This window comes from Aphelocoma coerulescens, chromosome 4 (assembly GCF_041296385.1).
Source record: "Aphelocoma coerulescens isolate FSJ_1873_10779 chromosome 4, UR_Acoe_1.0, whole genome shotgun sequence".
Taxonomy (NCBI): Eukaryota; Metazoa; Chordata; class Aves; order Passeriformes; family Corvidae; genus Aphelocoma; species Aphelocoma coerulescens.
Genome location: NC_091017.1, coordinates 10,864,929 through 10,892,375, shown reverse-complemented (window position 1 = coordinate 10,892,375; position 27,447 = coordinate 10,864,929). Strand labels below are relative to the sequence as shown.

The window sequence follows — 27,447 nt, the reverse complement described above, 5'->3', positions numbered from 1 at the left end:
CCATGGCCAGGTATGGGTGAGGTTTTGCTTGCAGCGTACACAGAAGGGGCAAACATATACGAGGAAGTGGACACTTAGGATACAAGCCCTCAAACAGATTTTCCTCTGCCAAACTGTGGGACCTCATTTGAGGAAGCAAAAGCCAGGGAACTCAGCTGGAGCTTCCTGCCCTCCCTCCTGCTCCAGAGCAGAGAAGGTGTGTCCTGGGTGCTGGGACTGTGGCTGGCTGCTGCAGAGGCTCCTGAAGCCACTCTGTTTCATGAAGATTTGGTGTCTCCAAGGTGTGAGGATGTGACAAGCCCACATGATGGCCCCGTCTGTCCCCACAGTAGCTATCCAGTGTGTGGTGCATGGTGCCATTGCACAGAAGATTGCTTCTTTCCAGCGCTCATGGCTCATTTTCTTTGCCAATGTGATAACCTGCTGAGTGTAAGGTTTGTTTTCTTTCCTGTTGCTGATTTTACTTTTTTTTTTTTAATAATTTCTGTTTGTTTATGTGAATCATGGTTACTATGAATCAGCTCTCCTAAGGAAGTAAAACAAATGTTTATCCACGGTCTCTGGGTAGCTGGAAAAAATTGTAATCTGCTTTACCAGCAGGGTAATGTAATGTAACACAAAATATTGTAACCTTTGAAGTTTCCATTGCCCTGGATTTCCCTTCATTTTCACCAGCTGAAACATATGCAAAACTGTTCTAACATCTATTTCAGTTGCACTGAGGGACATAACAGTACCTGTACAGATGGGTGACAGTTTCCTCTTTATGGGGAACCTGAACTACTCAGCAAAACATTCATTGCGGGAATAAAAATTCCTTGCAAGACCGATGTCCTGCGGAAGGTCCAGAGCTGTAGAACAGAGTGTATTTTACTGGAGGGATGATGGATTTCTCAGGGCTGAGCAGCTCTTCTCTTGGCCACAGGGAAGGTTCCATTATACATTTTCATTTTCTTTTGGTGGTTCATAAGCAGGAGGCCTGACTGAAATTATCGGAAAAAGAGATAGACAACAGTGTGTTAGGGGTAGATAGAAAAATGAGTAAATTCACTAGAGTGACAAGTCCAACTGAGGTGGTTTGGAACAGACACTGCAGCTCCACCTCACATTCTTGTCTTCGGTCCTAGGGGTGTTGCACTCTTTGGGAAAGCAAGAGTGTTTTATGGAACTTCTAGTGTGGGTGCTTGTGGGATATGCCCAGCCCTTGCCCTGGAGGGATCTCTGCTGAGACAAGAGATTTTGCAATCGCCCAGCAGGACTCCTTAGAAAGGCAACCACTTCTTGGGTCATGGCGAGGAAAGGTGGACCCACAATCCTTTGAGAGACACTATGCAGATCTTTCTGTAACCCATTGGTCTGTCCCAGACCCTCTGTAACCCATTGGTCCCCCACTGATCCCCTGTATCCCTATAAAAGGAAGCCCCCTGGCTCTGTGGGGGAGAGAGCTCGTCCCTGGCTTTCCCCATCGCCAGAGGGAACCAACAATAAAGCTACCCTCCTGTGGAACCAGCCACACGGGCCTTCTCATCTCTCTCTGGTCTGGTTTGGCCTGGAGGTGCCCTGCAGAGCTGAGCTGAAATCACGAGCTGAGAATCACTAAAGAGCTGATAGCCTCTGCAAGGGCCCCTCTGCCAGCAGCTGAGAGGAAGACACTGGGCTCGGGAAGGTGATCCCTTTCGGGACCATCTCTCCGGACTGGTCACCTCTTCCTGGGTCAGAGCTACTGACCCCACCACCAGCTGTAATAGGTGCTGCTCTGCAGGCAAACCTCTCCCAGGTTTTCTCCTTCCCACTTTAAAACTGGAACCTGGTTTTGTCTGATGTTTGAGCTTTTATTTTTGTATTTACCAACGGCATTAGCTCTTGTGGAGGTGACTCAGAGTACTTGTCTTAATGTTTTGATCTGAGATTTAAATCTGTGCTTCAGATAGCAGTGAAATCTCACTGTAAACCCCAGTCAAAACTATGAAATTCCTTATGAAATTGTAGATCAGCCTTTTCTCTTGGGTACTGTCAGTGTTGGTTTATAGCCTGGGTATAGAAAAAGGGGTCTCACAGCCATTTATCCTAGTATTTGTGAAAGCAAGCCACCCCCACTACCTATGGCTAGTGATATAGGGCAGTAACAGCTACTTTAATTCATAGTGCAATGTTGTGATCTGTATGTGGTGCATCCTCTCCTGGAGCCAGAAGGGGATGACCCTCTTTTGCCACTTTTTATTGCCTTTTCTCTTTTATGCTGAGCCTCAAAAATGAGGAAGAGCAGAGTGCTAAGGCAGTGTTAGGTAAGCAGAGTGTTATACCAGAGCATGTAGCAGCATCTTGCTTGCCATTAACAATAAATCTTTTATTGGAGCACCATTAGGCTGATGCTGGCACCATCTGACAGAGGTGGTGAGATGACTGTCAGAGAAAGTAAGACTGCAATTTTTGCTGAGGTAAGACACAGAATCAGAGAATAAAATACAAACAAAGCAATGGACAACAAAAATTTCAAGGGCCATATTCTCTTTATTACACTCATGCACATCATGATTGGAGTTTTATAATTGCACAAAGAGTCATTAACATGTGCTGTGCCACCATGAGCAGTTATTCTTTGGAAGAGCATGGTCAAAATTCCAACTGCAATGGTATTACCACACACAAGAAAAGGAATATGTTCCACTTGGTTCAGCTAGCACTATAACTTACTCTGACACAGTCTTTTTGGATGAGACATTAAATGGGGCTCTCTTATTTGATTGTTCAGCTTTAATAAGTAGTGAGATTGCTGGCTTGTATTTAAGATATGTAATAGTCATATCAAAACAAGACAATTTGGCATTGTACATCTTTCCTGTAGATGAGTACATCCTTTCTTGTGTTACAGCAGAATTTCCATCAGAGGAGCATTAATCTTAGCTAGTGAATGCTAAGATTCTTATTCCTCTACACACTCCTTCACTGCATGGTGGCTTTTTTATGTGAGTGCTTATGGGTGTGCAGATGTTCTGGGAGCAGGTTTTGATCACTTACAGTGTAGCTTACATGATGATATTTGGCTGTGAGTATGATGGAATTTTAAACACATAGTGACAGTGGTATTTTATTTAATGAGTATTGTTAACTAACTGACCATTAGGGTTTTTAGAAATTTAAATTACAGTACAGCCTATATCCATGAAACTGTAAACAAAGAGGATTTATATAAGATTATAAATGCTCCAGAGGTGCTGTGAAGTGAATAATCTGCATTTCTCAAGTTGCAGTGCTGTTGTTTATTATGTCAATCCTCATTCACTTGCAACACTTGCTGTTGAACAAGTGCTGTTATTTGCATCTTCACCTTGTCATTATGTTTTGTTCATTGTGAAAAAGTGGACTTTATAATAACAATATTTAATTTTTTGAAGTATGATGGAATGGAAATCCCTTACAAGAACAGTTTTGATATCATCATTTTAAAAGATCTAACAGCAATTTAGAGACCTCCTCCATAGATCATGAGAATGGATAATAAATAGGAGCACTCTGATGTGGCAAGAGGTTTAACTTCTATGTGGGGATATTTTAAAGAAAAGATTTACATTCATCCAACACTGTAAAGGAATGACAGGCACTTCTAGTTTATAATATCTATTTATTACAAGAAAACACAGTTGCTAAGCAAAACCAGACAAAAGTAAAGATTTATCCACAAGAAACATAGAAGACCATGAAATTCCTTTTCCTTGTGCAAAACTCCCATTAGAGAGAAAGCTGCTTATGAGTCTAAGGAAGAAATATTTCAATGGATGTGAAAATAAGCAGAAATGCTTTAGGATTCTTGCTTGGTGACTGTGAAGGCTGTGAGGAGAGGGTTTTTCTTAGTTGCAGGCTATCCCAGACATGAATAGATCCAAGCTGTAGGCCACCTAAGCTTGGTATTGAGTGTTGACAGATCATGATGCTGTACTAGAATGACCCTGGACCGCAATGAATTACATATTTTCTCTGCTTCTAAGAACATAATTTTGTCCACAGTGGCCCAAATCCTGCCATTTGCTTTGTGCTTAGTTTGGTTAGTGAAAAAATGCCTAGCAAACTATTGCTAAACTAACACATAAACTTGTCCTGTTGACCAGAGTGGGTGTTTTTAAATGGGGGCCTGCAAGAAAAATGGAGACAGGATTTTTAGCAGGATCTGTTGCAATCTGTCAAAAAAGGGGTAATGATTCTAAACTAAAGGAGGGTAGGTTTAGATTAGATACATGGAATAAGGGTTTTATAATGAGGATTGTAAAGCAGTGGAACGGGTTGCCCAGGGCAGTGGTAGATGACCCATCCCTGGAAACATTCAAGGCCAGGTTGGGTGGGTTTCTGAGTGATCTGATCTAGTGGAAGTTGTCCCTGCTCTTCCCAGGGAAGTAGGACTAGATGACATTTAATGGTCCCTTCCAACCCAAACCTTTCTATGATTCTACGATTCTCTAGGTTTAATTTCAAACGTAGGCCTCAGGGAGGCTGGACAGGGTGCTTATGGAGTACCAGGATGTAGGGATTTTTGATGGCACCAGTATATGGTCCCTTTAGGTTGATGCTATGGGACAGGATAAGAGATAGTGTGGTAAATTCTGCATAAATCCTCATTACCACTTCCATTTTAAGATGTTAGCATGTGCATTTCTGACAGAGGGTACACTGAACAGTGGGCAATTGCAAAGACGAGTCAGCCTTAAAATCCTGAGTCTCATTGATTACGCTGTCCAAGATAATTGAAATAGACTAATAATTCTGACTATTTCATGTCACTACTAACTGCAGGGAACTTGATTTGAAGCAGAATTTCAGGATTAACTCTCTAAGGTTATGTTTAAGGTTATGCTTAAGATTTCTCAGTTTGAACGCAGAAAAAGAAAACCCCAGCCTTACTGGTCATTTTGAAAATTGTGCATATTTTGCTTCATGATATAACTTCATCACTTCTTAAAAAAGAGAAGGATAAGCTTTTCTCCTATGCCTGTGATTGTGGTTTCAGCATTATGAAGGTTTAGTGAGAGAGGATTTCAGCTTACTATTTCCTTACTCAAAGCACAGAAGATAATAAAATAAAAAAAGTTGATATTCCCATCTGAACTCCATTCAAATGCTTTCAGTTACTGTGTGCTGCGAAGGCATATTTAAGCTCATATTTGGAGTTTTCTGGATTTCTATTCTATGTTAGAACTCCTACTTATTTCAGTGTGCTATATGGGCTGTCCCACATCTGTAGGTAGTCTGCTGGGCTGTCCTTAGGAAGACCATAATTTCCCTGCTTTCTGCAGAGAAAATAATTTATCTGCCAGATAGGCTCCTTCATGGCGGTGCAGTATTGTTAAGACATCTCCCTTTAATTTCATTTACACCTTTTTGTATCTTTTAAAATGCTAATGCTTTAAGGCACCTGCATTTACCATTTTTCTCATTTTGAATTCCTTCAGAAGAAGAGCCTATCTTGGTAATTGGTATTTCAGTTTCTGTGGTGCTCCTTATTGCAAGTAACTGCTCTTTTCATCACCAAGTGGTGCAATTTTCATTCATCCTGAAATATCAATGGTAACATACAGCAGCAAATTGTTCCTTTATGATCCTTGGCATTGTGGAAACCCTCCTGCTCAAAATTAAATGTCAAGGAATTTAACAAGTATGAAAAATCTGGCTCCTTTTATGCACATGCACACAGAGACATATGCTTTTCCCTCCATGCACTGTGCACCTAAGCATTCCCAGGCTGTGAGCTTGAGTGGCTCATTTTGGGAATGATAGCAGCCTTGCCAGCCTGCTCCCTTGCATTACTCAGAGTGTTTCTCTGTCATTTGCTCTGGCCCAAATTAGAAACATATGTTGTCAGTGTAGGCAATAGATATACACATAGATCAAGGCAGGGCTCTGCTTCCACCCCAGCCCTGCTCCCTGCAAACACTGAGATACTTGTGGGAGTGTGGGGAGGGTGCTGTGACAGGCAGCATGGTTTTTAGTGGGATTCCTTTCACAATCACTGTAATCTCTTTCCCTGGCCATGATCTTGTTATGCAGTAGCTGATGACTTAGGTTTCTCAGCTATGTGGCCTGATCAGCACATTTCCCATATCAGGTTCCCTTGTTTCTAATTCTAAATATCCTTCACTCCCCCACCGCCAACTACTGCCCGTGGTCCATCTTTCCTAAGAAAAGTGATCCTGCCTGGAGAAAGTAGACCCTGCTCATAAATCAGGTGCTTAGGGAATTAATAATTTCAAACTCCCATGAGAGCACCCTGTAATAAATTTAACTACTTTTAATACACAATTACTTCACTTCCTGCTTTTTACATTTATTTTAAGTCTGGCAGTGATGTATGTGTTGGTGTGGAGCAGTTAAGAGGAGGTTAGACCCACTATCACGTGCTAAATAAAGCAGCTTGGAGGAAGTACTTTGGATTTTGCCTCTGTCCCTTTCCCCTCCATTTCCATACAGGAGCTGGGTGCAGGCAGGTGTTTTGTTTTTACAGCCCTGTGTCAGGTTTGTCATTATGGCTTCTTTGCCTCCAAGCAAGCACTGTGATTTACTAGTGCTTCTCACCATCTCACATATCCTATGCTACTGGCAGTGCTGGAAGCACTTCCAATAAACAGACCTCAGAAGAAAATAAAATGCTGGAGCTTTTGAGAGAGCAGAGGTGCTCCTTTCAACTCCTGGTTGGGAGAGATCTGGGCAATAAAGGTAAAATCTGAAGTTTTGCCTCTCTGGTGGAAAAGATCACAAACTTCCTTGAGGACATTAAGGTTTCCCACAAATGAAATAAAAGGAGGGTATGTTAAATGATGATGTAGGAGAGAAACAGAGAAGTCATTAATCAAACTCAGGAGTGACAATATATTTGAATTTGAGTCCTCTGGATTTAGACTATGCTGCCTTTTAAAAGACAAGATTTTTTGAGAGTGGCAGACAACTTTTTAATTACACGTTTGACCTAAACCCCACTTTTATTGCAATACACTATATAAATGACCATTGTCTTCTGGGTATCTTCACTGCCATTTCAGATTCTGAAATGTAAAATGCACTTTGCTAGAGTTCCTGCATTTTCCAGGCACCTGGCTGTTCTCTGGTTAAACCTCCCTGACTCTAATAATAAGCACACTTCAGTTCCTAGGGTAGGCCTAGTTTCATGCAGGTATGACTATAGCAATAGGAAAGAAAAGCAGGCTTCTTGGAACTTTTAGGTTCTCAGGAGGGATGTAACTTGGGGCCAAATTACAGTGCAAAATACAAGCCAGGTTTGGTCATCCACATGTCTTTTGGAAACAGTCGTAAACTTTGTACAATAAGTTTGCTGCTGAGGTAACATGAAGATGTTCAACACTGGCACTTGATGTATTTATGGAAATAGAGTTGACTGAGAAATCACAGGGGGTGATTGATATTTTATATTTCAAGTCTGTATTCAATTTCTTCTTTTAAGGAGATTTTAAAAATTAGGCCCCATAGTAGCTCTGTGTGCTTCCTCTTGTGCTCAATTTCTAGCTCCTAATAGCGTTCACATGCCTGCTATACAAGAAACGGCTAAGCAGAGACAGAGAGATTAATATTTAGTGCTGTAATCTCAAAAGTCCTTTGTGGATTTAGCTGTCATCTTTGTTATCTGCTGTGTTGGCATAGTTTTCTTTGTGAATGCCAATATGAGATATCCACCTCATGCAAAATGATTCAGGCTCCTCCTTGACCATGATGAGTGTCTCTGGCTGGTAGTCCAAGTTTCAGAGGAATCCATTCTGCTCTTCAAAGAAAGGTGTTTCATAAAAGGTATTGACTTGACAGGGTGGGACTCGGGCCATGACGTCAATGAGCTCTCTCATCAGATCTGGTTTGGCAATCTGAGTTTGAACACAAAGACATCACAGCCAATTTTAAATCTCTATTAAAATAAAGCAAATCCCCTTGTGAGCATAACAGCTATTCTCAGTTTCTCAAGGTCTGTGAAGAGATTTGTTTCTTGAGACTTGAGCTGGGAGGGTTTGCCTGAAAGGAGATGTTTTATGGAAAAGAGTGTTACCCTGTGCAATTAATACCTAAGTCTTAAGACAGTATTTATGCTAAATAGTTTTTGAGGAAAACCTGCTGGAAAAAGTGCTGGAAACATCCAAGAAGTTAATACAATTTCCTGCCCTTTGCAGCACACTTTTAACACAGTATAACCCTTTAAAGTCAGTTGGTCATGGAAGATCTTATTTACGAACTGTAAGCAATTATAATCTGAACCAGTGAAGTCAAGCACTGGGAAGTAAATAACTAATTAGCACAGCAGAAGCTCTTCTCTTGCTAGGTGGTAGAAGGCAAGAAGACTGCAGACTGTAGCCTGATTCTTCACTCTGTTATCCCAGTGTCATGCTGCTGTGTCTCCGAAGTAAGAACTATGGAACCAAAAGCTTGGAAATGAAGGACTACAGCAGTAGCATCCATGGAACATGTGGTGATGTAAATGAGAGTGCATCTTCATGACTAGGCTTTCCTTTCTTTCATCCCTCCTCTCAAAATCAAGAAAAGATCACAGGAAGGGAAGTTATGTAATTGAATATTTTCTAAGCTGCAAGCCCACAGACTGCAAGTTCCTCTGATCTGGAACATAAGGATGGAACATACTGGGAGGCAGTGAAGGGAAGAGATGATTTGCTGATGGGAATCTTCACTACACTAAACAAAATAATAATAGCTTGTCACTGAAGTCAGCAGGTGCTGAGACACTGGTTAGCATCTACAAATATGTGGATTTGAGCGGTGCTGTGATGATTCCCATCACTTTTGTCTCTCTATTCCTGGCTTTGATTCAGTCCTGAGAGGTGGCCTCCTTTGAAGTTTTACATCCACCTTTTCTCCAAGCAGATGGTTGAGATTGTAGTTTTTTTCACCAGTTTTTTTGACATGGTGACAACTATTTGATCCCTTTAGTGTAATGTGTTGTCCTATACGCAGCTTTTTTGCATGAAAAACATGTCAGGGATAAGTGAGTTTATACCAAAATGTACTGCTTGCTGCCCAGGATTTGGGATTGCTGCAGGTCACAGAATGACTGCCTGGGAATGGTGAGAGACATAGATTGGACTCTGGAACACAGCGGTTACTAAGGCAAGCCTGTATGTCTTCTAATCTTGCACTGAAATTCCAGGAATATTAAATTTTTCTTGCCACTTTCTGTATTTGGTTATTTTTTTCCAGTGTCAGGTTATTTGGATAAATTTGCTCTTGTGATAAATTTGCTCTTTTTCTGCCAATCTTTGGTGCTATGGGAGTGCAGTGGATGACTAGATTTTTTTAAGAGTGCCAAAATCTGGAAAGAGTTCATTTGGAAAATTGCTTAGCAGATTGCAAATGGTGAGTAAATTAACGCACAAGAGAACTTTTGAAACTCCTCTGGTAGTAAATTTTCAACTAAAGAAATACAGAATATACAACATCATGTTCATGAAAACTAAGCAAATCCTTGCCCATAAATCACGAGGGAATTAGGAATTCCCTTCTCTCCTTCTTTACTATTTTCAGTCTAAATTTATATATATAATTATCTTCCACAATTTCCCTACTACAGTAAAGATGTCATTTTATGTAACTTTATCAGTAGTTAAGTGATTTATTTAGGCTTTTTTATCTATGTTTCCTGACTGGGTTCTTCTAGTGCAGCTTTGTCCAGGAAGGTTGACTATGATGAGCATTTGTAAAACCTGGCTTTGAAATGATTGCAAGGAAAAGGTTTTGGTATGATCTCTAAATGACAAAGAATGTGGCAACAAGGTGCTTCACCATTGTGAACTCAGCTGGTTTGGAGGAGTGTCTTAGACTCTGTGGTTGTCATTTCATAGAAAGAACAGCCCTCAGTGGTCACAGCTCTTAGTGCTCACTGTTTGCTGTCATAAAAGTTGCCATTAACCTGGGATATGTGCTGTACATTTCTAGGAATGTTCCTCAGCTGATTTATTGCCATGGTATTTCTTATCCTCAGGTTCTTGCTCTTGTTTTCTTTCTCTTTTCCTTTTATCTTTTTTTCTCTTTCCGCCTTCTCTTGCTTGCTCTGGTATTTTTTCTTGCAAAAATATTTGTAGGAGGTAGAGATGTACTAGAGCTGATTATCAGAGGATCTATGATTCTGCAACACTGAAGGTTAAATGCAAATCTAGTGGTTATCCTGACTGACTGAACTGAATGGCCTAGCTGTGGTGCCTTTTACAGGCTTTAGAGGAAGGAAATTTGTTTCCAAGCAATATGCAGCACTGCTTGGCAACAATTTCAGCCCTGTATAGCCCAGGATGGGCTAGCTGTGTTCCCAATGCTGAACTTCTCGGTGATAGTAGGCTCCTTGGTGACTCATTTCCTGGGAATGACAAGGTAAATGTGCTCTTTGTTCAAGTGTGATTGTTCATTACAGTTGTTTTATAGATAGAGCAGAAGGGAAAGATTTAGCTCTGAATAGTAACTAGGGGATGGGTAAGTCTTAAAAGTTATGGAGATTCAATTCAATTTAAGTCAACATTCATCTGCATAGAAGCTATCCTAATTGCCTCTCACCCACTTTTTAAAAGACTTTTTAATTATATGGTCAATATTTTCCTGATTCAGATTTCCTCAGATTCCTTTTGATACTGATTTTCTTCAAATTTTTGGGCGAAGACATGAGTATTGCAAAAATACTTCCCTGGCAGCAGCTTCCCATTCAAACCAAAGAGTAGCCTGCTTGAGTATCATCTTGACGCTAATGCTCAAGACATTTCCAAATAATTGTATAGGTTTGGAGCTAATATCAAGGCTAGGTTGGATGGGGCCCTGAGCAACCTGGTTTAATGAAACATGTTCTTGCCCACAGCAGGGGGGACTGTAAAGAGATGATCTTTAAGATCTGTTCCACCTCAAACCATTCTATGATTCTATGATGATTCTTTGATCAACGCCTCAAGGTCTACTCAGGCAAACAGCTGGTTTTAAAAGAATTGTTCTTGCTTTTGAAATCTTTTGAAATATCACTCTGAAATGGAGTGCAAAAATGGGAGTACTGCCCTATAGTAACAAGTAGCCGCTTCAATGCAAGTCAAAATCCTGGGCTTGCTTTAAGTAAATGAGATATTGCAGTCTCCTGTATCTGAGCACTCTCAGTGCCATGGTTTTTAAGCCATTGACTGTTCTGAGGTCTTCATCAGTAGGATGAGATTTGTGTTCTGCTTCTAAGATTTTTTTTCCAAAAAAATATCCTACTGATATGGTCAAGTTTCCCATCAGAACTTTTAGCTTTGATGAATCAAAATCTTTAAAAAAATAAAAGTGGAAAATACGTTTTTCTTGAATTTTCTCTGTCTAGTCCAAAAGTCTCACCTAGCTGTGAGGCAGCTGTTAATTTGTTTTGTATCAGAAACATGGCTTATCAGTATTGCAGACCCCCTGTGTTGTGTGTGATTCATAGAATGCAGAAGTGAAAAGGTGGCAACTTCATCAATAGAGGCAATTCAATGGAGAATAGAACCTAGGTATGATTTTTCATATTTAGAGACAAGATTTGGAAGTCTGGAGAATACCTAAAATATTCCAAGAAAATTAGTACAGTGATCCTCTAGGGAAAGGAGGTAGTCTTTATTGCTAATGGCATTGCAGCTTTTATTCCAGCATGGAGATTGTAGTTCACAGCAGAGAGTCTGATGGGATCCTGTTGCAAATTGGGAACTGCCTCTTAAAATGGATGGATAGAAAAGACACAATTAAAGCTCTCACTCCGTGGTTTTACATATGGTTCCTACCTGTCTGCCTGTGCTTTCAGGTGATTTGAGGACTAAATGCAAATCTGAGTGGAGGTGTCAGTGAGAAATGAACTGTACTGTATCGCTTATCCCCGAAATCTTGAAACTGGCCTTTTCTTTCTGTCTAAATCTGTCACTGGAAGCAGTGGGTAATAAGCAGCACTTGGAAGGGTTGTGCAGGTATACAACAGCCCTCTGAAAGCTCACTCCTGCCAGGAGGCAAAAGGAGCTGCAGCCTGAGCACTTGCTTCCCTCAAGAACAAGGACTTGGGAGCTTAGAAGTCACAGCATCCCTTGTGCTGCTCCAAGCGCTGAGTTATGATTTGCAGGCTTTTTAATGAATAGTGCTTGCCGACTAGTTCTGGCTTGTTTAGGGTTTTTTTTCTTCAGAATGTGTTTTTTTCTGTTGATATTACTATCCAAGGGCATTAGTGCTCTTCAGCATAACAAGGCAGGACTTGCAGTGCTAAGAAAATGGTCATGTTTTCAAGCATGATTCTTCCCCCCCCCCCCCCCCCCCCCCCCAGTTTTGAACTGCCATTTTGTTTTATCAGAAATTAAACTGGGATTTAAATTAGATGTGAATACAAGGTTTTTAAGAAGAGTTAGAACAAACTAAGCAAACAAACTTAATCTGTTACGTTTAACAGTATGCTTTCAGTCATTTAAATGGTATTTGTGAAAATAGTCCAAATTTGCTATCTTTGGCTGAAAACACTCTTTTTAAGGTTGGAGTAAGGGCTGATTTCTCCAAAAGCTTGGTGGTTGAAGCATTCATCTGCGATGCAGAAAATATAGATAATATGCCTGTTCTGAGAGGCTTTAATTCCATGTACCCCTACCTTGAATCAGGATTTAATTCAATTTTCACCCTGGTCAGGTAAGAAGCTTAACCCTGCTGATTGCAATACATCTGGCAACTGACCTACAAACCCCATTTTGGCATATGTTATCAACACACACAGCTGCAGTATTTCTTGGGTCCGTAACTGTGGGTTTTCCAGCAATACAGCACATGTATTCTGGGCTCTTTGCTCTAGTCCTTGCTGTCATCTTCTCCATCAATAAACATATCCTACAAGTTGACTGGCTTCCCTTTTTCCCATTTCTTCACTTGAGATATGTGTATGAGGTAGCTGTGGCTTAATACGGTATCATGATGTCTACCCAGTTTTGGTGTTACATTACTGGCGTGATCCTATTACCTACCTGTGTGTCTGGGTTAATGGGAGCATTTGACACCGTGGTTTCTGAGGTGGGCAAGATGTGCAACAATGATACTGTCCTGCTTTACTTATTTATAAATAAATACATTTATTTATTCAGTCTCAGGTTAGATCTTATTTTCAGCTCTATATAGCCATACTGATGTGAAGGATCTATTTGAGAAATAAGGACTGGTAGTGAAAAAAATCCTTAAATTATGACCTGGTTGTGTTTCTTCGAGAAAAATATCAGAGAAGAATGGATCTTTGCATTGGTTTTCAAAATACCTTTTCCTTTGAGGTGATTACAATAGTCCTTTACAAATGTGCTTTTGATCTCTTCCTAGTTCTGTCTTTCCTTTCTTCCAACTGCTGAGGTGACCTTCACAACAATGTTCTTTAAATATGGCAACCTCTTAATCCCTCCAAAAGCAGCTTTAATATAGACAGCTGGAAGGACCCAGCCATGAAAGAGGAGCTCTCAGCTCTCCTCAGAGGGACCGTACATACCGTCGCTCTCAGCCTTGGAACTAAAACATTCGTTTCAGGTCTGAGTTTTTTCTTGGTGTGCTGTAGATACCAATAATATTAAGTGGAAAGAGACTAGGATAATTCTTGAGGCATCTGGGTTTTCTCCTTACTCAAAGATTTGCTTGCAGTGTGGCTTTGGACAAATTCACTGTGCCTCTGTTCCTCCTTTCAAAAACAAATAATTCTGCTTTTCTGACTAGAAGGACATGCTATATAAAAGTTTGGCATTATTATATATTTGTTTGTTATTGTTCTGTCTTTTAGCTAGGATGGCAGGGGGGTTGTGCTTTTCAATACCATTTGTGCTGTGCTAAATTTACAAATTTGTGCTGTTTTTATTTCTGTGTCATATTCTATGCTCATGTTCCTCTGAATAGTGAGAGAGATAAGTGGGATGTGGTAAGGTGTGTAAGGGAAGAAACACACCCAGGAGGAAAGGGCAGAATTTTGCATGCCGGATATTTTGGTATCCAGGGGAAGATGTTGAACACCTCCAGGTGTTTGGGTTCAGCTGGCAAGTCAATCTCAGTAGGCAACTTAAATGGGAAGTGGGGCACCAATGGGAAGCATGGGGACCACAAGCCCTTTGGTGTCCCCAAAAGACTCCTCCCTCAAATGGCTTCTCACCTCTTCACTATAAACTTATTTCCTTTGTCTAGAGGGTTTTGTTTATTCCTTTTTTTACTGGTAGTTTCTAATGATGATGTTTTGGGATAACCAAATTTGCATTCACCATCATTAGTGGCTTCTTCTCATGTTATTTGTTTCATGTTTAGGGATTAGCAACCAGATTGCAAAATAATGAGCTACCTTGTGTATTTCAGAAACATACCCCTCGCAATATGCATTTCAATGATTATCGTCACAGTTGGCTACGTGTTAACAAACGTGGCTTATTTCACTACAATCAGTGCTGGGGAATTGCTGCTTTCAAAAGCTGTAGCAGTGGTAAGTTACAGAAGAAAAATACAAAGTATATTCCTGCTGCAGTCGTGTTTATTGATATTATTCTTATTTCCGGGGGGGAGAAGATTGGATGGACACATCCAGTCAGGTTTTGGTATGGTGGCACTTATTAGCATCTCGGTGAAATTTGATATTTGACTGATGAGTGGGATTGCACTTCAGGCCATCGGTAGCATTTATAATGCAACATTGGACTGTATTTATTTACCTCTTATAACAAAGTCAATAGGGTTTAAATTTTATAGCCAAGTACATGCTTGAAAAATTCAGTGCTATATTGTAAGCTCAGCTCCTGGGAAGCAGGAATCACAGATATTTATGGAAGAGAGAGCTCTGAACTGTCTTGTGTAGCAGAAGATGGTAACTCTGTCTCTGCACAATATGTGTCCTGAATACTCTGGAATCGGGTTGCTGTGAATACTGGAGCTCATTTGGGAAGGAGTTGCAAGGCAGCCTGGCTAGGAAATCCTGCTTTGATTGTTCTTGCTGAATTGTGGTGATGACACTGATTTTTATATTTATGGTATCTGAGTCACAATGAGGAAATAAATAGTTCCATTTCTTTGTCAGTAGTGACACTGCCTGTGGGTATTTCAATTGATGTGGGTTTTGAAAAACCAAATTCTGTAGTTAATAGGAGATCTAGAAAGAAAACATTTTATAAACATTTCATAAATTGTGCATGTTGCCTGTGGTGCCCCAAAGTCCAGTTAAGGCTCTTCTGCTAACCTGAAACCCTAAAGCATGAATGGATGGACTATACCACTGGGTAGTGCCAGCTGAGTGCAATGAAGGCTGTAGAAAAAAGATATTAGGTGTGCAGATCAGACCTTGATCCATTCAGACTTGATCTTCTTCTTGATCCATTCAGACTTGGTCTTCTTCTTTGGAGCCATAATCATCTAAATTGACATGAGTCAGGGCCTGATTCCACCTCCTCATCTTTGCTTCAACTGGAGATCTTCCACATGCTCTCAGGGATAAGGGTAGGACAGCTTAGCAGTAGTAGCTGTGCTCTCACAAAGAGGCAACAAATGCACAGCAAAACTTTCAGTGAGGGATGCAGAGAAGGGGTATAACTAACACTATGATAACTTGCTAATAGAGGACAATTATCTTCCCATTTTATGAAAAGTCATTGTGTGTGTCTCTCTCTTCTCTAACAGACCTTTGCCGAACGACTAATGGGAAGGTTTTCTTTAGCTGTACCAGTGTTTGTTGCTCTCTCCTGCTTTGGATCTATGAATGGCGGCATTTTTGCGGTCTCCAGGTGAGCACTGCTGATGTTCCTGGGGGTGAGGGCTTGGGAAACATAGTGAAAGTATGGAAGCAAGGGGAAGGGAGAGTAGAGTTCATTCCTTTAGCAGGACATCATAAATGACTACACTGTTTACCAGGTGTAGGGCTTTTTCTAACTTTGTTTAGGGTGCTATTTTTAAAATCTTTTGAATGGTTTGGAAATGAATTGCTCTGAGGCTACCTGTTAATCAATGGCTGCTTCTTTTCATGTGAAGGAGGAAAATTGGAGGGAAAATATTAACTCATTCCAAACACCAATCATGGGACACCTTCAGAGATGGTTTTGATTTCTGCATGTGGGTTTCTCCTGCCAGTGCTTTCATTTAGAACACCTCAGACAAGACTAAGAAGTACTGCTGTGCTCTGTGACTTTCATGAGCCACTTTATGTACTCACAGTAATGAGCACGTTTAAAGTCTGTCCACATTTATTTCCCACCAGGATGTTCTTCGTTGCATCCCGCGAGGGTCACCTTCCAGAAATTCTCTCCATGATTCATGTCCGCAAGCACACTCCTCTGCCAGCTGTCATTGTTTTGGTAAATCATACAAACAAATGTTCCTGCACTAGAATTCATATTACAGATTTGCTCTGGAGGATTCAAACAGAATTTGGGCACTGCTTGAGTCTCATCTATTAATTTGTACATGGGCTTTGGGCAGGGCGGAGGACAAGAGAAAGAGGAGTGAGATTTGGGAGTTGTTGTTATTCTATCATTTCTTCCTTGCTTTCTTGCCTATCACTGCAATCTAATTCATGTCTTATTGCTCTAAATTTCTAAGGACCTGCTAGTGATGAGCTAGTTCCCTTTCAGAGAAACAAATTACAGTTAAACAAACAAAAAAAGGATTCAGTTAACTGAAAGTTGAACTAAACACCAGCATCTGGGAGTACCCTAAAGGCTCATTATACTACCTTATAGTGAAAAATGCTAACAGTTTTGCACTAAAATAATGGAGGGAGAACCCTCAGCAGTACAGCATAGTGGTGATTAAAACATGAGAGAACATATGCCTGGGAAATAGTCTGTGAATTTTCTAAGGAAAACCACTGGTGCTTTGGTGGAAATCCTATTACTGACTTTTAAAATAGCAGGAAAGGTAAATGCAGGCCATGTGTTTGCTTTGCAGACTAATTTGTATGGTAAAATATTAGGCTTAAGTGTCAAAATACCAACTTCAAAGTTCAGTTTGCATAGTGCCAGGAAGATTTTCACTTAACTTGCAGTCCTCATAATCGTGGGTGTTCAGCCCCTCTTTTGGGATCAATGACTGCAATGTATGTGGATAGGCTGCTGCTATATTTAGGGACTTCCAGCCAAAGCAAAAAATGCACCTATGAGTCTATGCTAGTAAGATCAGATGCCTGTGGAATTTAAATTGGTTTTTCCTATTGATGCCTATAAGCTCACTGCTGAATTGTTGAATTTTATATGTGCACTTATAACCATAGTCTTTGAAATTTTGAAAATTAGGCAGTGTGATTATGGTGAAAAGTTTTAATGAAATGAATTTTCCATAAGCATTTAGTTTGAATTTTATTTCTTTGGGCTTACTCATACCTTGTGGGTAAATTGCATTGACTGTTTTTTGTAGAATGAAATGCACAAAATGTATTAATATATTATTTTTTTTCCTGACAGACATTTTCTGCTATTGCATATGGTCCTGTTACACCAGTGCATTGATTTCCTTTGAAAAAGTCAGATTCTCATATGAAGATGGCTTTCCTTCAAAGATTGCAATTTTTTAGCTCATCTTATTGCAAATAGAGCCATGACAGGATACATCCTACATCAGTAGTCATTTTAGCATTTCCCTATTTTATCTCTCCTTCCAAATTCTGCACACTGCAAGAAACGAAAGAGCTCTTGAGGATAAACTGAGAAAATGAGCATCTGTTTGAGGCTTTTTAAGTTAAAAAACAAAACAAAACAACACTTTTTTTGGAATTAAGACATCTGTTTATGTGTGTATGTTGTTAGAGAGACTTCCCAGTCTGAGCATTCACGAGACTTCCCAGCAATCACACTCCCAATGCCAGGTATGTCAGTGCTGAGACTGGAGCCCCTTCACAGTGGTGGCTCTGGTGACTCGAAGGGTCACTGCTGGACTCCTGCATATCCCACTCACAGGCCGGGTTTCCCCACTGCTTCGACCCTGAGTTTCCCATGGCAGAGTATCATTCCATAAAGCCACTTAGTCCCAGTGCAGGAACACAGAAACAGCCAAACTGGTGCCCCCGTAGAGGGACCCCCAAAAAAGGAACCCCATGGCTTTTATACCTCACAGTCTCCCCAGGCACAAGTCTCGCTCTTCCTCCAGAGTCTGGTTCCTGCCCCATCTCCATGTCCATCCACTTTGCTGGCTTCACTGGTCTTCATCTCCTTTGGTATCAAAAGGGTTGGCAATTCCTGGCACCTGCTGTGTCACCCAGTACCTGTTCATCTGGCTGGAGTCACTAGTCTTTCATACCCTTTGTTATTCCAAAGGTTGGCAATTCATGGCCTCTTGTCTTGGGCTCCCGCACAGAACTCAGTCTGTATTTCAATCTGCATCTCAATTTGCAAGTCTGGACTAGATCTACCTGGACTAGATGTATTCCTCACCAACGTCCTGGTATTTGACAGATGTGTATAGTAACTGAAAGAAATCATGCAATCTGATTGTAATCCTGCTTTATTGTATTTTTTCTTGATAGCTCTCCGCTTGCATTATTATTGTATATAGCTTGCATTATAGTTATAACTGAGATTTTAAACTTTTAGAGGCTGAGTCTTTAGAGAAGAAATCTTGCCCAATATAATTCAGTGGTACAATTTCCTTTGACATTTTCATAGAAGGAGTTTGCTTAGTATCTATGTGTAAGGAATCAAGTACTTCATAAGTCGTTAGAGGTTGGAAGTGAGAGACCCACATTTGAAATATTGATCCTTCTGGTTCAAATCCATGTTGTCTGCATTGCTTTGAAAAAAAAGAGAGAGGCTGTGAATCTAGATAAATAATACAAGTTAGTTTGCTCTGTGTAAAAATTTAGCCCAGTGTTTTACTGCATCTGCAGCTATTTCATGTGTTGCCTTGTTATAAACCTAAAGGCTCTCACTTCCAGGATCTTCCCTCTTGCTGAAGAATGAGAGATATAGTGAATTTGACTTATTCCTTCATGCCCAAATGCAAGGACATTTTTTGTCCAGATACTACTTTGAAATAGATCCATGTAGTCTACACTAACCATCTAACTCATGACAAAACAATCTAGCTTATACATAACCTTCTGCCTGCCTCACAGAAGCCTTGTATATCAGACTAGCTTTTTTTATGAGGAGCTATATTTATTATGGTGTTCCCTCTCCTTCTTGCTCTTCAGTAGCTGCCTGAGTGACAGCTAAATTCTTCCTTCTGCTTATAAATATGTGCATTTACAATGTGAAATAAGTCTACACCCTGCAAGTCTGAAAGGCAAGCCCAAGCTGGTGCCAACCCAGTGTACCCAGCTGGCTTCTTATAGTGTGAGAATGTCCTCTTTGTGCCATGTCCTCTTTGCTCACTTCCCCTTTGAAGCCTGGGGGACTAAGACTTTTTCCTTCCACAAAACACCTAGAAACCTCTACTTTCATACGATCAGATGTGACAAAAATTTAACTGTTCTTATCATTTGCATCAGCAATAAGCAAGTAAACCTGCAGTGGGCTCATATCCCATGAAAATGCTTCCCAGGATGTTCCACCGCTTTGGTGGTGAAGTGTGCCTGTGTATTTTGGTCTGGGTCACAGGGGACAGATTTGTATTGACTATGTGTGGCCACTCAGGACAGATATATATTGATCCAAAGTGGTCTCAGGGGACAGCTAGACATTGATCGCACACCTGATTGCATGACAAAGGCAAGCCTAAAGTCTGTGGCACTTTGGTGTGTGCATAAGGCTGTGTTGCTTGTCCCTGTGGAAAAATTTGACACCACTGCTGTAAAATAATAGAGATTGATCTACTAAACCCCTCTTATGCTCTGAATTTCTTTTGCAGCATCCTCTCACAATGATAATGTTATTCAATGGGGACCTCTACAGCCTCCTGAATTTCCTCAGCTTTGCCAGGTGGCTTTTTATTGGACTAGTAGTTGCTGGGTTGATTTATCTCAGATATAAACGTCCTGATATGCCTCGTCCTTTCAAGGTAACATCTGCTCTCTACTCTTTTACCTGAATCCTCCCTCCTCTCCATCCTGTAGTCAGACAGCAAAGGAGCATCTTCTGATGTAACAAGCTAACCTCTTTTTCAGAAAAAACAGAGCTAGGAGAAAACAGTGTTTTGCAGCGAAGGCTTAGAGTTTTCCTGCAAGGTCCCCAGTGCTACCCCAGCTGTGTTCCATTCTGGAAAAGAATTCTTGCCTCTTCCCTATGGTTGGGAGCCAGAGGCTGAGGCTGTTGTGCTGAGATGAAGGCGTTTGCTCAGTTCTGCCCGTCTGTTTTGTTCAGGCTGTGTGATGTGAGCTGTGTGATGCAAGCTGTATGAAAATACCTTGAGCCCTCTGCAGCCACAGAGGGTTCAGACTGCAAAAATTGGGATTACATGTGCCAACATGATTTTCAGCCAGTCCTCCATTTAATGTCTCCTTTGATAAAGGCCTGGATAGTTTTACCACCAAAAAGTCATGTCAAGCATAAGAGTTAATATAGAACATTTATGTCATTGCATATCCAATATCAAATATGCCAATTTTCTGTGCAAATAAGTGGTTAGTATGATTATTATAATATTTGGCACTTGCAGTGGATTTGCAGATGGAGTTATTGTGAACCCAGAAAGAAAATGCTAATAGTCCAGCCCCTTGAACAGTAGCTACTTTGGCTGTTAGTACTATTTTGGCTAACAGTACTATTTTTCTGGCTTGTTTTAAGTAATATCTCACAAAGTAAGTTGTCCCATTGTGTAGCCAGAAAGATAATATCCATTATCAAAAAAGTGGAGAAATATATCCCTATTTAGATGCTGCCAAGGAACCTATTTTGTGAAGAACTAATAATGCATATTGTTGCATTCATGTAGGTATATTAGTAAATACGGAGATGAACAGTACAACCTATTTTGCTTTGATTAAAAAAAATGCTTTGACAGTGTACAAAAGAGGAACAGTAATGCTTTTAGGCATGAAAGGAAAAGAGCAGTCTCCAAGGAATTCTCAATTCTCCATTAAACTTAATGTCTCATAAGCCATGCCTGTAGGCATTTCCTTCAGAGAGTTGCTAACAGAGTGATTGTAGTGGTGTTCTTGAAAATTGAGCAAATAAATTTGATATGGTTACTTTGTGTGCTTTTAACAGTGACACTGGCAATGCTATCAGTCATACAGTCAGAAAGTGCTTTTCCGATGGCTATCATGTTCTTAACACTATCAAATATCTTTATCACTAGTCAAATTCCTGTTTAATTTGCTCTCTTCCTGCTAGATTTTTATTTTTACCTTAGGAAGAAAATCAATATGTTCTTAATAGTTTTAAAAGGTGACTTGAACTCCTGGTTGTGTTTTAAAATGTTTTCTAATGGGTAATTATCAAAGCGGAAATCTTTACTGTGGTTAGAGCTGCTTCCTTTATGTTGGGGGATTAGAGGAAGAACTTTTACAATGTAACTTATTTACATTTTAAAGGATGTAAAACACTGGAGAGTTTTAGAGTGTAATTAAGAGACTTCTGTGGTACTCACTGCATAGCAGTCTGCAGGGCTTGGCTTCTGCAGTCATTGACATTTTGTGTGCCTGTTCTAGATACCCTTATTTCTCCAGAACTGTCCTGTACTGCTGGGTCTTATCCAATATACATTTCATGGAAAGTTAAACACCTTAGTCATTACTTTACTTTGATCTTTTTATTTAATGGTTCTTTGTGTGGTTGTTTTTCAGGTTCCTCTATTTATTCCAGCGTTGTTTTCCTTCACTTGCCTCTTCATGGTTGCACTGTCACTTTACTCTGACCCAGTGAACACAGGGATTGGATTTGCAGTAACCCTGACTGGCATTCCTGCCTACTACCTCTTTATTGTATGGGACAATAAGCCAAAGTGGTTCAAAAAGCTTCTAGGTAAGTCCTGGTGTGGGACTTCTTCATGCTGACTCCAGGAGTTTCTCAGAGCTCTCCTCATGTTTATAATTTCTCAGTCTTGACATTTAGGGACTAGGAATTTTTCTCTTATCAAACCCAGGAGCTTTTTGGCATTTTCTGTCATGTCTCAGAGATTTTGGAATACAGCTACTTGAATCTTTGGCCACGGGATGCCAGTGTTGAACTACATTACTTGGGCAAGAGAAAGAATATTCTCTTTAAGGTAGACTGGATAGATGTGAAGATTTTTCTGCCAGCTGTGACAATCAAGGTGAATAATTTCTAGCTTTTGAGATAACACAAAACTCTAGAAAGAAGTCTTGGTGCCTGTGTAGTATCTCTGGATGGGCATGGAGTACTGGCTCAGAGGGGAAGGCACCAGAAGCCAGTCAGTGAGGGAAACAGCTTGTTTGCTTTGCAATTATTATCCCCAAAATAACAACAGCAATGACAGAAAACTGATGCTGACAGTTTTGAGGTGGAGCAGAGTGGAGATTTACTTGTGAAATAAACAGATTTTTGTTTTCCCTGAGAAGAAGCAATAAACCTTCTGTGTTGAGTCATTAAGCTGGCATTATTTTGTGAGTGTTAAGGGACACCCATTGTATAGCCTGAGAACATTTACAAAAGGCACTGAGTGAGGATAAATTCACTTAAGGTACCTCTGTGAGATATAGAAAAGAAATTGGGCAGCTGCAAGCTTGATATTCTAACCTTGAAACTGTATGTCTTACATAAGCATGAAAGTGTAATTCCAGACATGAGGTTGTTCCAGTTTGGTCAAATTTAGAAATACATCCTCTGAGAGACAGTACAACCACTCCTCCCCTCACCAGGTTCAGGAAAAATAAATTTTCCTCGAAGGAAAGTGAAAGAGATAAAAACTATTTATTTAACAAACACATGGGAAAAGGATAATAATGCTAAATAATAAAATTTTGCTGTGGAGGAAAAACCTGGGAAAGTGTTAGAGTCCTCCCTTTGGTCTCCTCGGAGCTGGGGCTTGGCCCAGGGCCAGGCCCTCTGTGCTTGGTGGAAAGTTCTCCCGATGTGTTCTGATATTGAAGCAGTCCAGCAGAAAAGGGAGAAAATTTGAAATTCCAGGGAAGGAAAAATAAGTTCAACTCTCGGTCTCTCTCCAGAGAAGAAGAAGCTCAAAAACTGGCCAAAAGCTGACTGGAAAAAAACCCGCAAGCCAGGTGCTTCCTCGCTCCCCTGCCGCAGCTGGAAAAAAGAAGTCGCTATCTCTGTGTGACCTTGAACAAGCTGCAAACTGCTTTGAAAAAGTTTTGCTCAGTTTTTCCTTCCTCCTCTCAGGCTCAGTTTAAAGGCATAGAAAGGCACAAGAATTAATTTCTGGGCATAGGGCAGTGATATCATGATACACATCATAAAGTCACCCCAAGACATTGGTAAAGGTCAATAAAAAAAATGGGATTGTCATTTAAGAGGTAAATTTTTGCCAGAGTAACTGGGTAACTTTCTATGATTTTTTTTTTACAAAGGAGAAGGTGATGAATCCAATATACTTAGACTTAAACAAAGCATTTTTTGTGGTACCAGAGGGGAAGTAGGAGCCTGTTACTCTGAACACACTGCTGTGCCACCAATACTGTTCCCAAGCTGCTTCATGTGCCCAGATCAGTGCATGGGCAGCTGGTGTGGGGCTTTGAAAAGTCACCTTCTTGAGGCATTGACTGGTTCAGCTGCCCGGCTGTGCTTCAGCAATGAGAGATGGCTGTTGCTCATAAACCCCATAAGGTGCAAAAACCTGTGTACAGACCATGGGTACAGACCAGCCCCACATAAGGTCAGAGGTAATATCCTGAATAGGCTTTGCAAGCATCAGAGGAGAGGGATATTGAGCAGCCAGAATGAGTAGCAGGATAAAAGAGCCAGCCTGAAGATACATGCATTTCTGAAAGGAGTTTCAGGCTGATTACACTAGCAGAGCCCTCAAATGGATTACCCAAGGAATCCTCTCCCAAGACTGAATGTCTTTGTTCTGTACCTATGGCATTTACATTGCCCATTCTCCTTACAAAATTGCTGCATTGAACAAAAAGTAACTTCACAGTTTGAAGGGTTTTTAGGTTCCGGGATGGTATTTTGCAATGAGAATAACATTTTGTTCTCTCCTCTTCCAAAGGAATTTTGCTGTAGCACTAGATATGCTGGGACAAATAATTTTCAGCTAGTACAGGCTTCATTTGACCTCTGCATTCTTGCTTTTTGGAGAAGTCATGTGAAAATGAAAAAAGTTGAGCCTAGCAAATCCTAAGCAGCAGATCAGTGTGTAAAAGGATGTGTCACCAGCACAAGAATGCTTCTATCTGCCCTTCCTCAGTTGAAAACTGATCCTTATACTTAAAATGTCTATTTCTTTACAGCGGGTTGAATTGTGAGGAGGTAAAAAATTGAATCCTACTTTTTTTCATAGCTGAGCCCTTGCTGGAAACGAGATCTTTTTATATAACAAAATGTCTCTGCCAGGGTTATTTAGCAACACCAGAGGATGACACTTGTTCACTTAGGACGAAGTGTTACATGCTTAATTTGCTTCTCTTTGTTGAGTTTGTGATGGGATCCATGGGAAATTATCTCAGCATTTTGCTGTTACAGATTTCATGTCCAGTCAAATATATGTGTTAAAAATCATGCTTTCTTTCCTCACCTAAGCTTTACGTGGTGCTTGTGTAGATACCAGGTCTGGGTTTTCTTTATAAGGGTTGTCCCCTGGGACCCATTTGTAGTGAATTCTCCTCTTGAAAAGGGAAAACTAGGATTTAAAGTGGGCTGGGGAAGTTATCTGCACTGTCGTGGTATGTTAAGTTGTCTTGTGATAAATGTGAAACTGGTCCTGTTAACTCTAGGTACTGCTCCAAGCAGACAACATAGAGGTACTGACTGGAAACAGATTGGAACATTTTCATAGGGGAAAATGCTCTTATACTGATTTCTTCTGAGTACATTGCAACCAAAAAATGTGAAGAATACCAGCTCCCCAACTTGTCTGCTCTGCTGTGGCTTCATGCCAGGAGAGAGAAAAACTGCTGCATTGAAATGGAGGACTGGGCAAGGTCTTGCTGTTGGTGGGTCTTTCCACTTAGGTGAAGAAAATCACAGCCAGCTCTAGAGACACCCAGAATTTCCCTCTGCTGTTGTGCCCTTTTCCAAGAGCTGTTATGCCATTGCTCAGCTTCAAAAAATTCTCTTTTTCCCTTTGCTTGTCCTCAAAGCTGGAAAGGGCTGGGATGGTGGGGGCAAAGACCTGCTGGTTTCCTGCTGCTGGCTTTCCTCCTGTCCTTCATCCCTGCTACACTCAGCCCAGCTCTGATGTCCCCACTATGGGTAGGGAAGGCAGATGGGAGGAAAATGTAATGCTTGGAGACTCTCAGCCTATCTGCCCCTATCAATTTATGGTCTAAGTGCAACCTGGCTTTGCACTGAGCTGGTGACATGCAGAGAAAAGAGGAAAGGATGGTAGAATCTGCCTTAGACAGGAGGTCAGGGAAGTGGTTTCAGTTCATAGCTTCTGTGAGTTGCACTGTTTTACCCTCCTGGCTTTGCACTGGTGTCAACATCAACAATCATGCCAGACATTCAAGGAAAATCTGAACTTTCTTTTACAACAATTCCTGGTTATTTAAAATAGGATACTAAAAAAGAGTGATAAGTGAAAGGAATGATAAGAAAATGTTCTTTTACTATTCTGTATATGGTGTATGTAAATTAACTGTGCCATTTACGCATCAGTACCCTAAAAAGAAAACCACCAAAAGCACCACAAGGAAATACATGTCCAGTGACAAAAAGAAAACATGAAGTTGCTTTGGATGTGTGAAATTCTTAGAGACCTGTGAAGCTTTGTAATCATTATTTCATTATTTCCTTTTATTGGTTTTTTGTTTTTTTTTTTTTTTTTTTTTTTTGCTTAGGCAGGTCTTGGCCCAGATAAATTAATTTATTTGAACTCTTCTAGACTTTTATTTCACATAACATCTTGATTATAACCAAGCAGTTATGCAGAGTAGTAATTTTTAAAGATAGCCTTTAAAAGCATGCAGACTTTTATTGAATAAGATTATGCATCCATACCCTTCCATTATTATTGTATATGTATAACTTTGGATCAGAGGCAAAGAAAACAGTTAAAAAGAAGAAAATTTTGAATTTAAATTATATATGTATGTGCAATATATATGACATCTATGTGCAAGTAGGCTTTATAGAAGCTAAGATAATTTTCCTGACTGCTTCTCCTTCTTCATCTCTCCTGCAAACCATGTGTATGCTTTTATCTTTGCAGGCAGGGTAACCATAACATTGCAAATCCTCTTGGAAGTCATCCCAGCAGAGGAAGATCAGAAATCGTTATCGTCATGATCAGCTTTTGGGTTGGTGTTTCATTTCAACCTGAAATAAAAAGAGTAAGGAGATTTATCCCCTTTCCTAACATGCTGCAAACTGGTGGAACAAGACACAGTCGAGATGGACACCGAGCAAGTAACTTTCCAGAACTGTTTTTTTACAATGCTGTTGCAACCTTTTTTTTAATGTGGTTGGTTGATATGTAGAAAGCAAGTACTTGTGCTATGAGGAAACCCTTCACTACTTGTTTTGGTACCATGTTCTATTTTAACAAACTGTAAGTTCAACAAACTGCAATTTTGTTTGCCTTGTCCCTGAAGATAGGTTTAAGTGATGTGTAATAGCTGGGTGTACTCTGAAGAATATATCTTGCTTGTTGTCCCTGGAGATCCCAACTCTCACCAGAGCAAGGGTGAGATATAGCTGCTGAGTTTCAGATACTACATTCTTCCCATTACTCTGTTTGGCAGCCTGATTTGACTTCTTTTGACTCACTGGAAGGCCCATCACACTGATGCAGAAGCACCACTCCCCAAACCTTTGATATGGCAAACTCAAGGTTTCTTCATTCTGGAGTTCTTATTACATGGCCAACAGAAACGTCTTTTGAGACTTAATATTGTCTGCCAGTGGGGCAGGAAGATTTTAGCATGGGAATTTTAGCAGTAATTTTATGCATGTTAAATTTTTTACCAGGCTGGAATTGATCACTGATTTTACCAGTGTTTCTTTGTGTACCTACACACACAAAATCCAGCACAAGTTGAGCAATGACTTTCAAATGAGTCACAATAGAGTTCACCTCTATTGCTGCATGAATATTTCCCATCTGGAAGCATATGATCCTGCAGTTATCAGTCAGGCAAACCTGATTTTAAAGTTTTATATTAGGGTTGGTGGGCAGAAATAAATGTCACTGGTGGGAACATGCTATAGACATGACAATAAATGCAATCCTTTTTTATGAATAAGGTATAAGGCAGGCTACAGCAGATTTGTTGATTTGAGTAGGATGTGTGCCTGATCTGTGGGCTTTTCACTTAAGCACGCTCCAGTTAACAGGGCTTTGGAACACTGAGGAACAGGTGCTTTTCATGTCTTCTCATGGGTTTTATCTCACCAGAAACAGAGAAAGGCCTTCAAAACTGATAAAATCAAATGAAATTCATTTCCAGAACTATTTTTGAGCTGAGCTTCAGCTCAAATATGAGCCAAAATTTTG

At 40.4% G+C, this 27,447-nt stretch overlaps 1 protein-coding gene across 1 annotated transcript in view; it reads left to right on the top strand.

The window, feature by feature from the left end:
- Positions 1-26,318, top strand: part of SLC7A11 (solute carrier family 7 member 11) — a 57,675-nt gene extending 31,357 nt beyond the window's left edge. Inside the window, exons 7-12 of the mRNA XM_069012081.1 lie at positions 14,317-14,440; positions 15,625-15,728; positions 16,199-16,295; positions 19,780-19,929; positions 21,656-21,833; positions 26,164-26,318. Of these exons, the coding sequence (XP_068868182.1) occupies positions 14,317-14,440; positions 15,625-15,728; positions 16,199-16,295; positions 19,780-19,929; positions 21,656-21,833; positions 26,164-26,240 (730 nt within the window). The 3' untranslated portion in view covers positions 26,241-26,318. The remainder of the gene's footprint in view (positions 1-14,316; positions 14,441-15,624; positions 15,729-16,198; positions 16,296-19,779; positions 19,930-21,655; positions 21,834-26,163) is intronic.
- Positions 26,319-27,447: the final 1,129 nt, after the last annotated feature.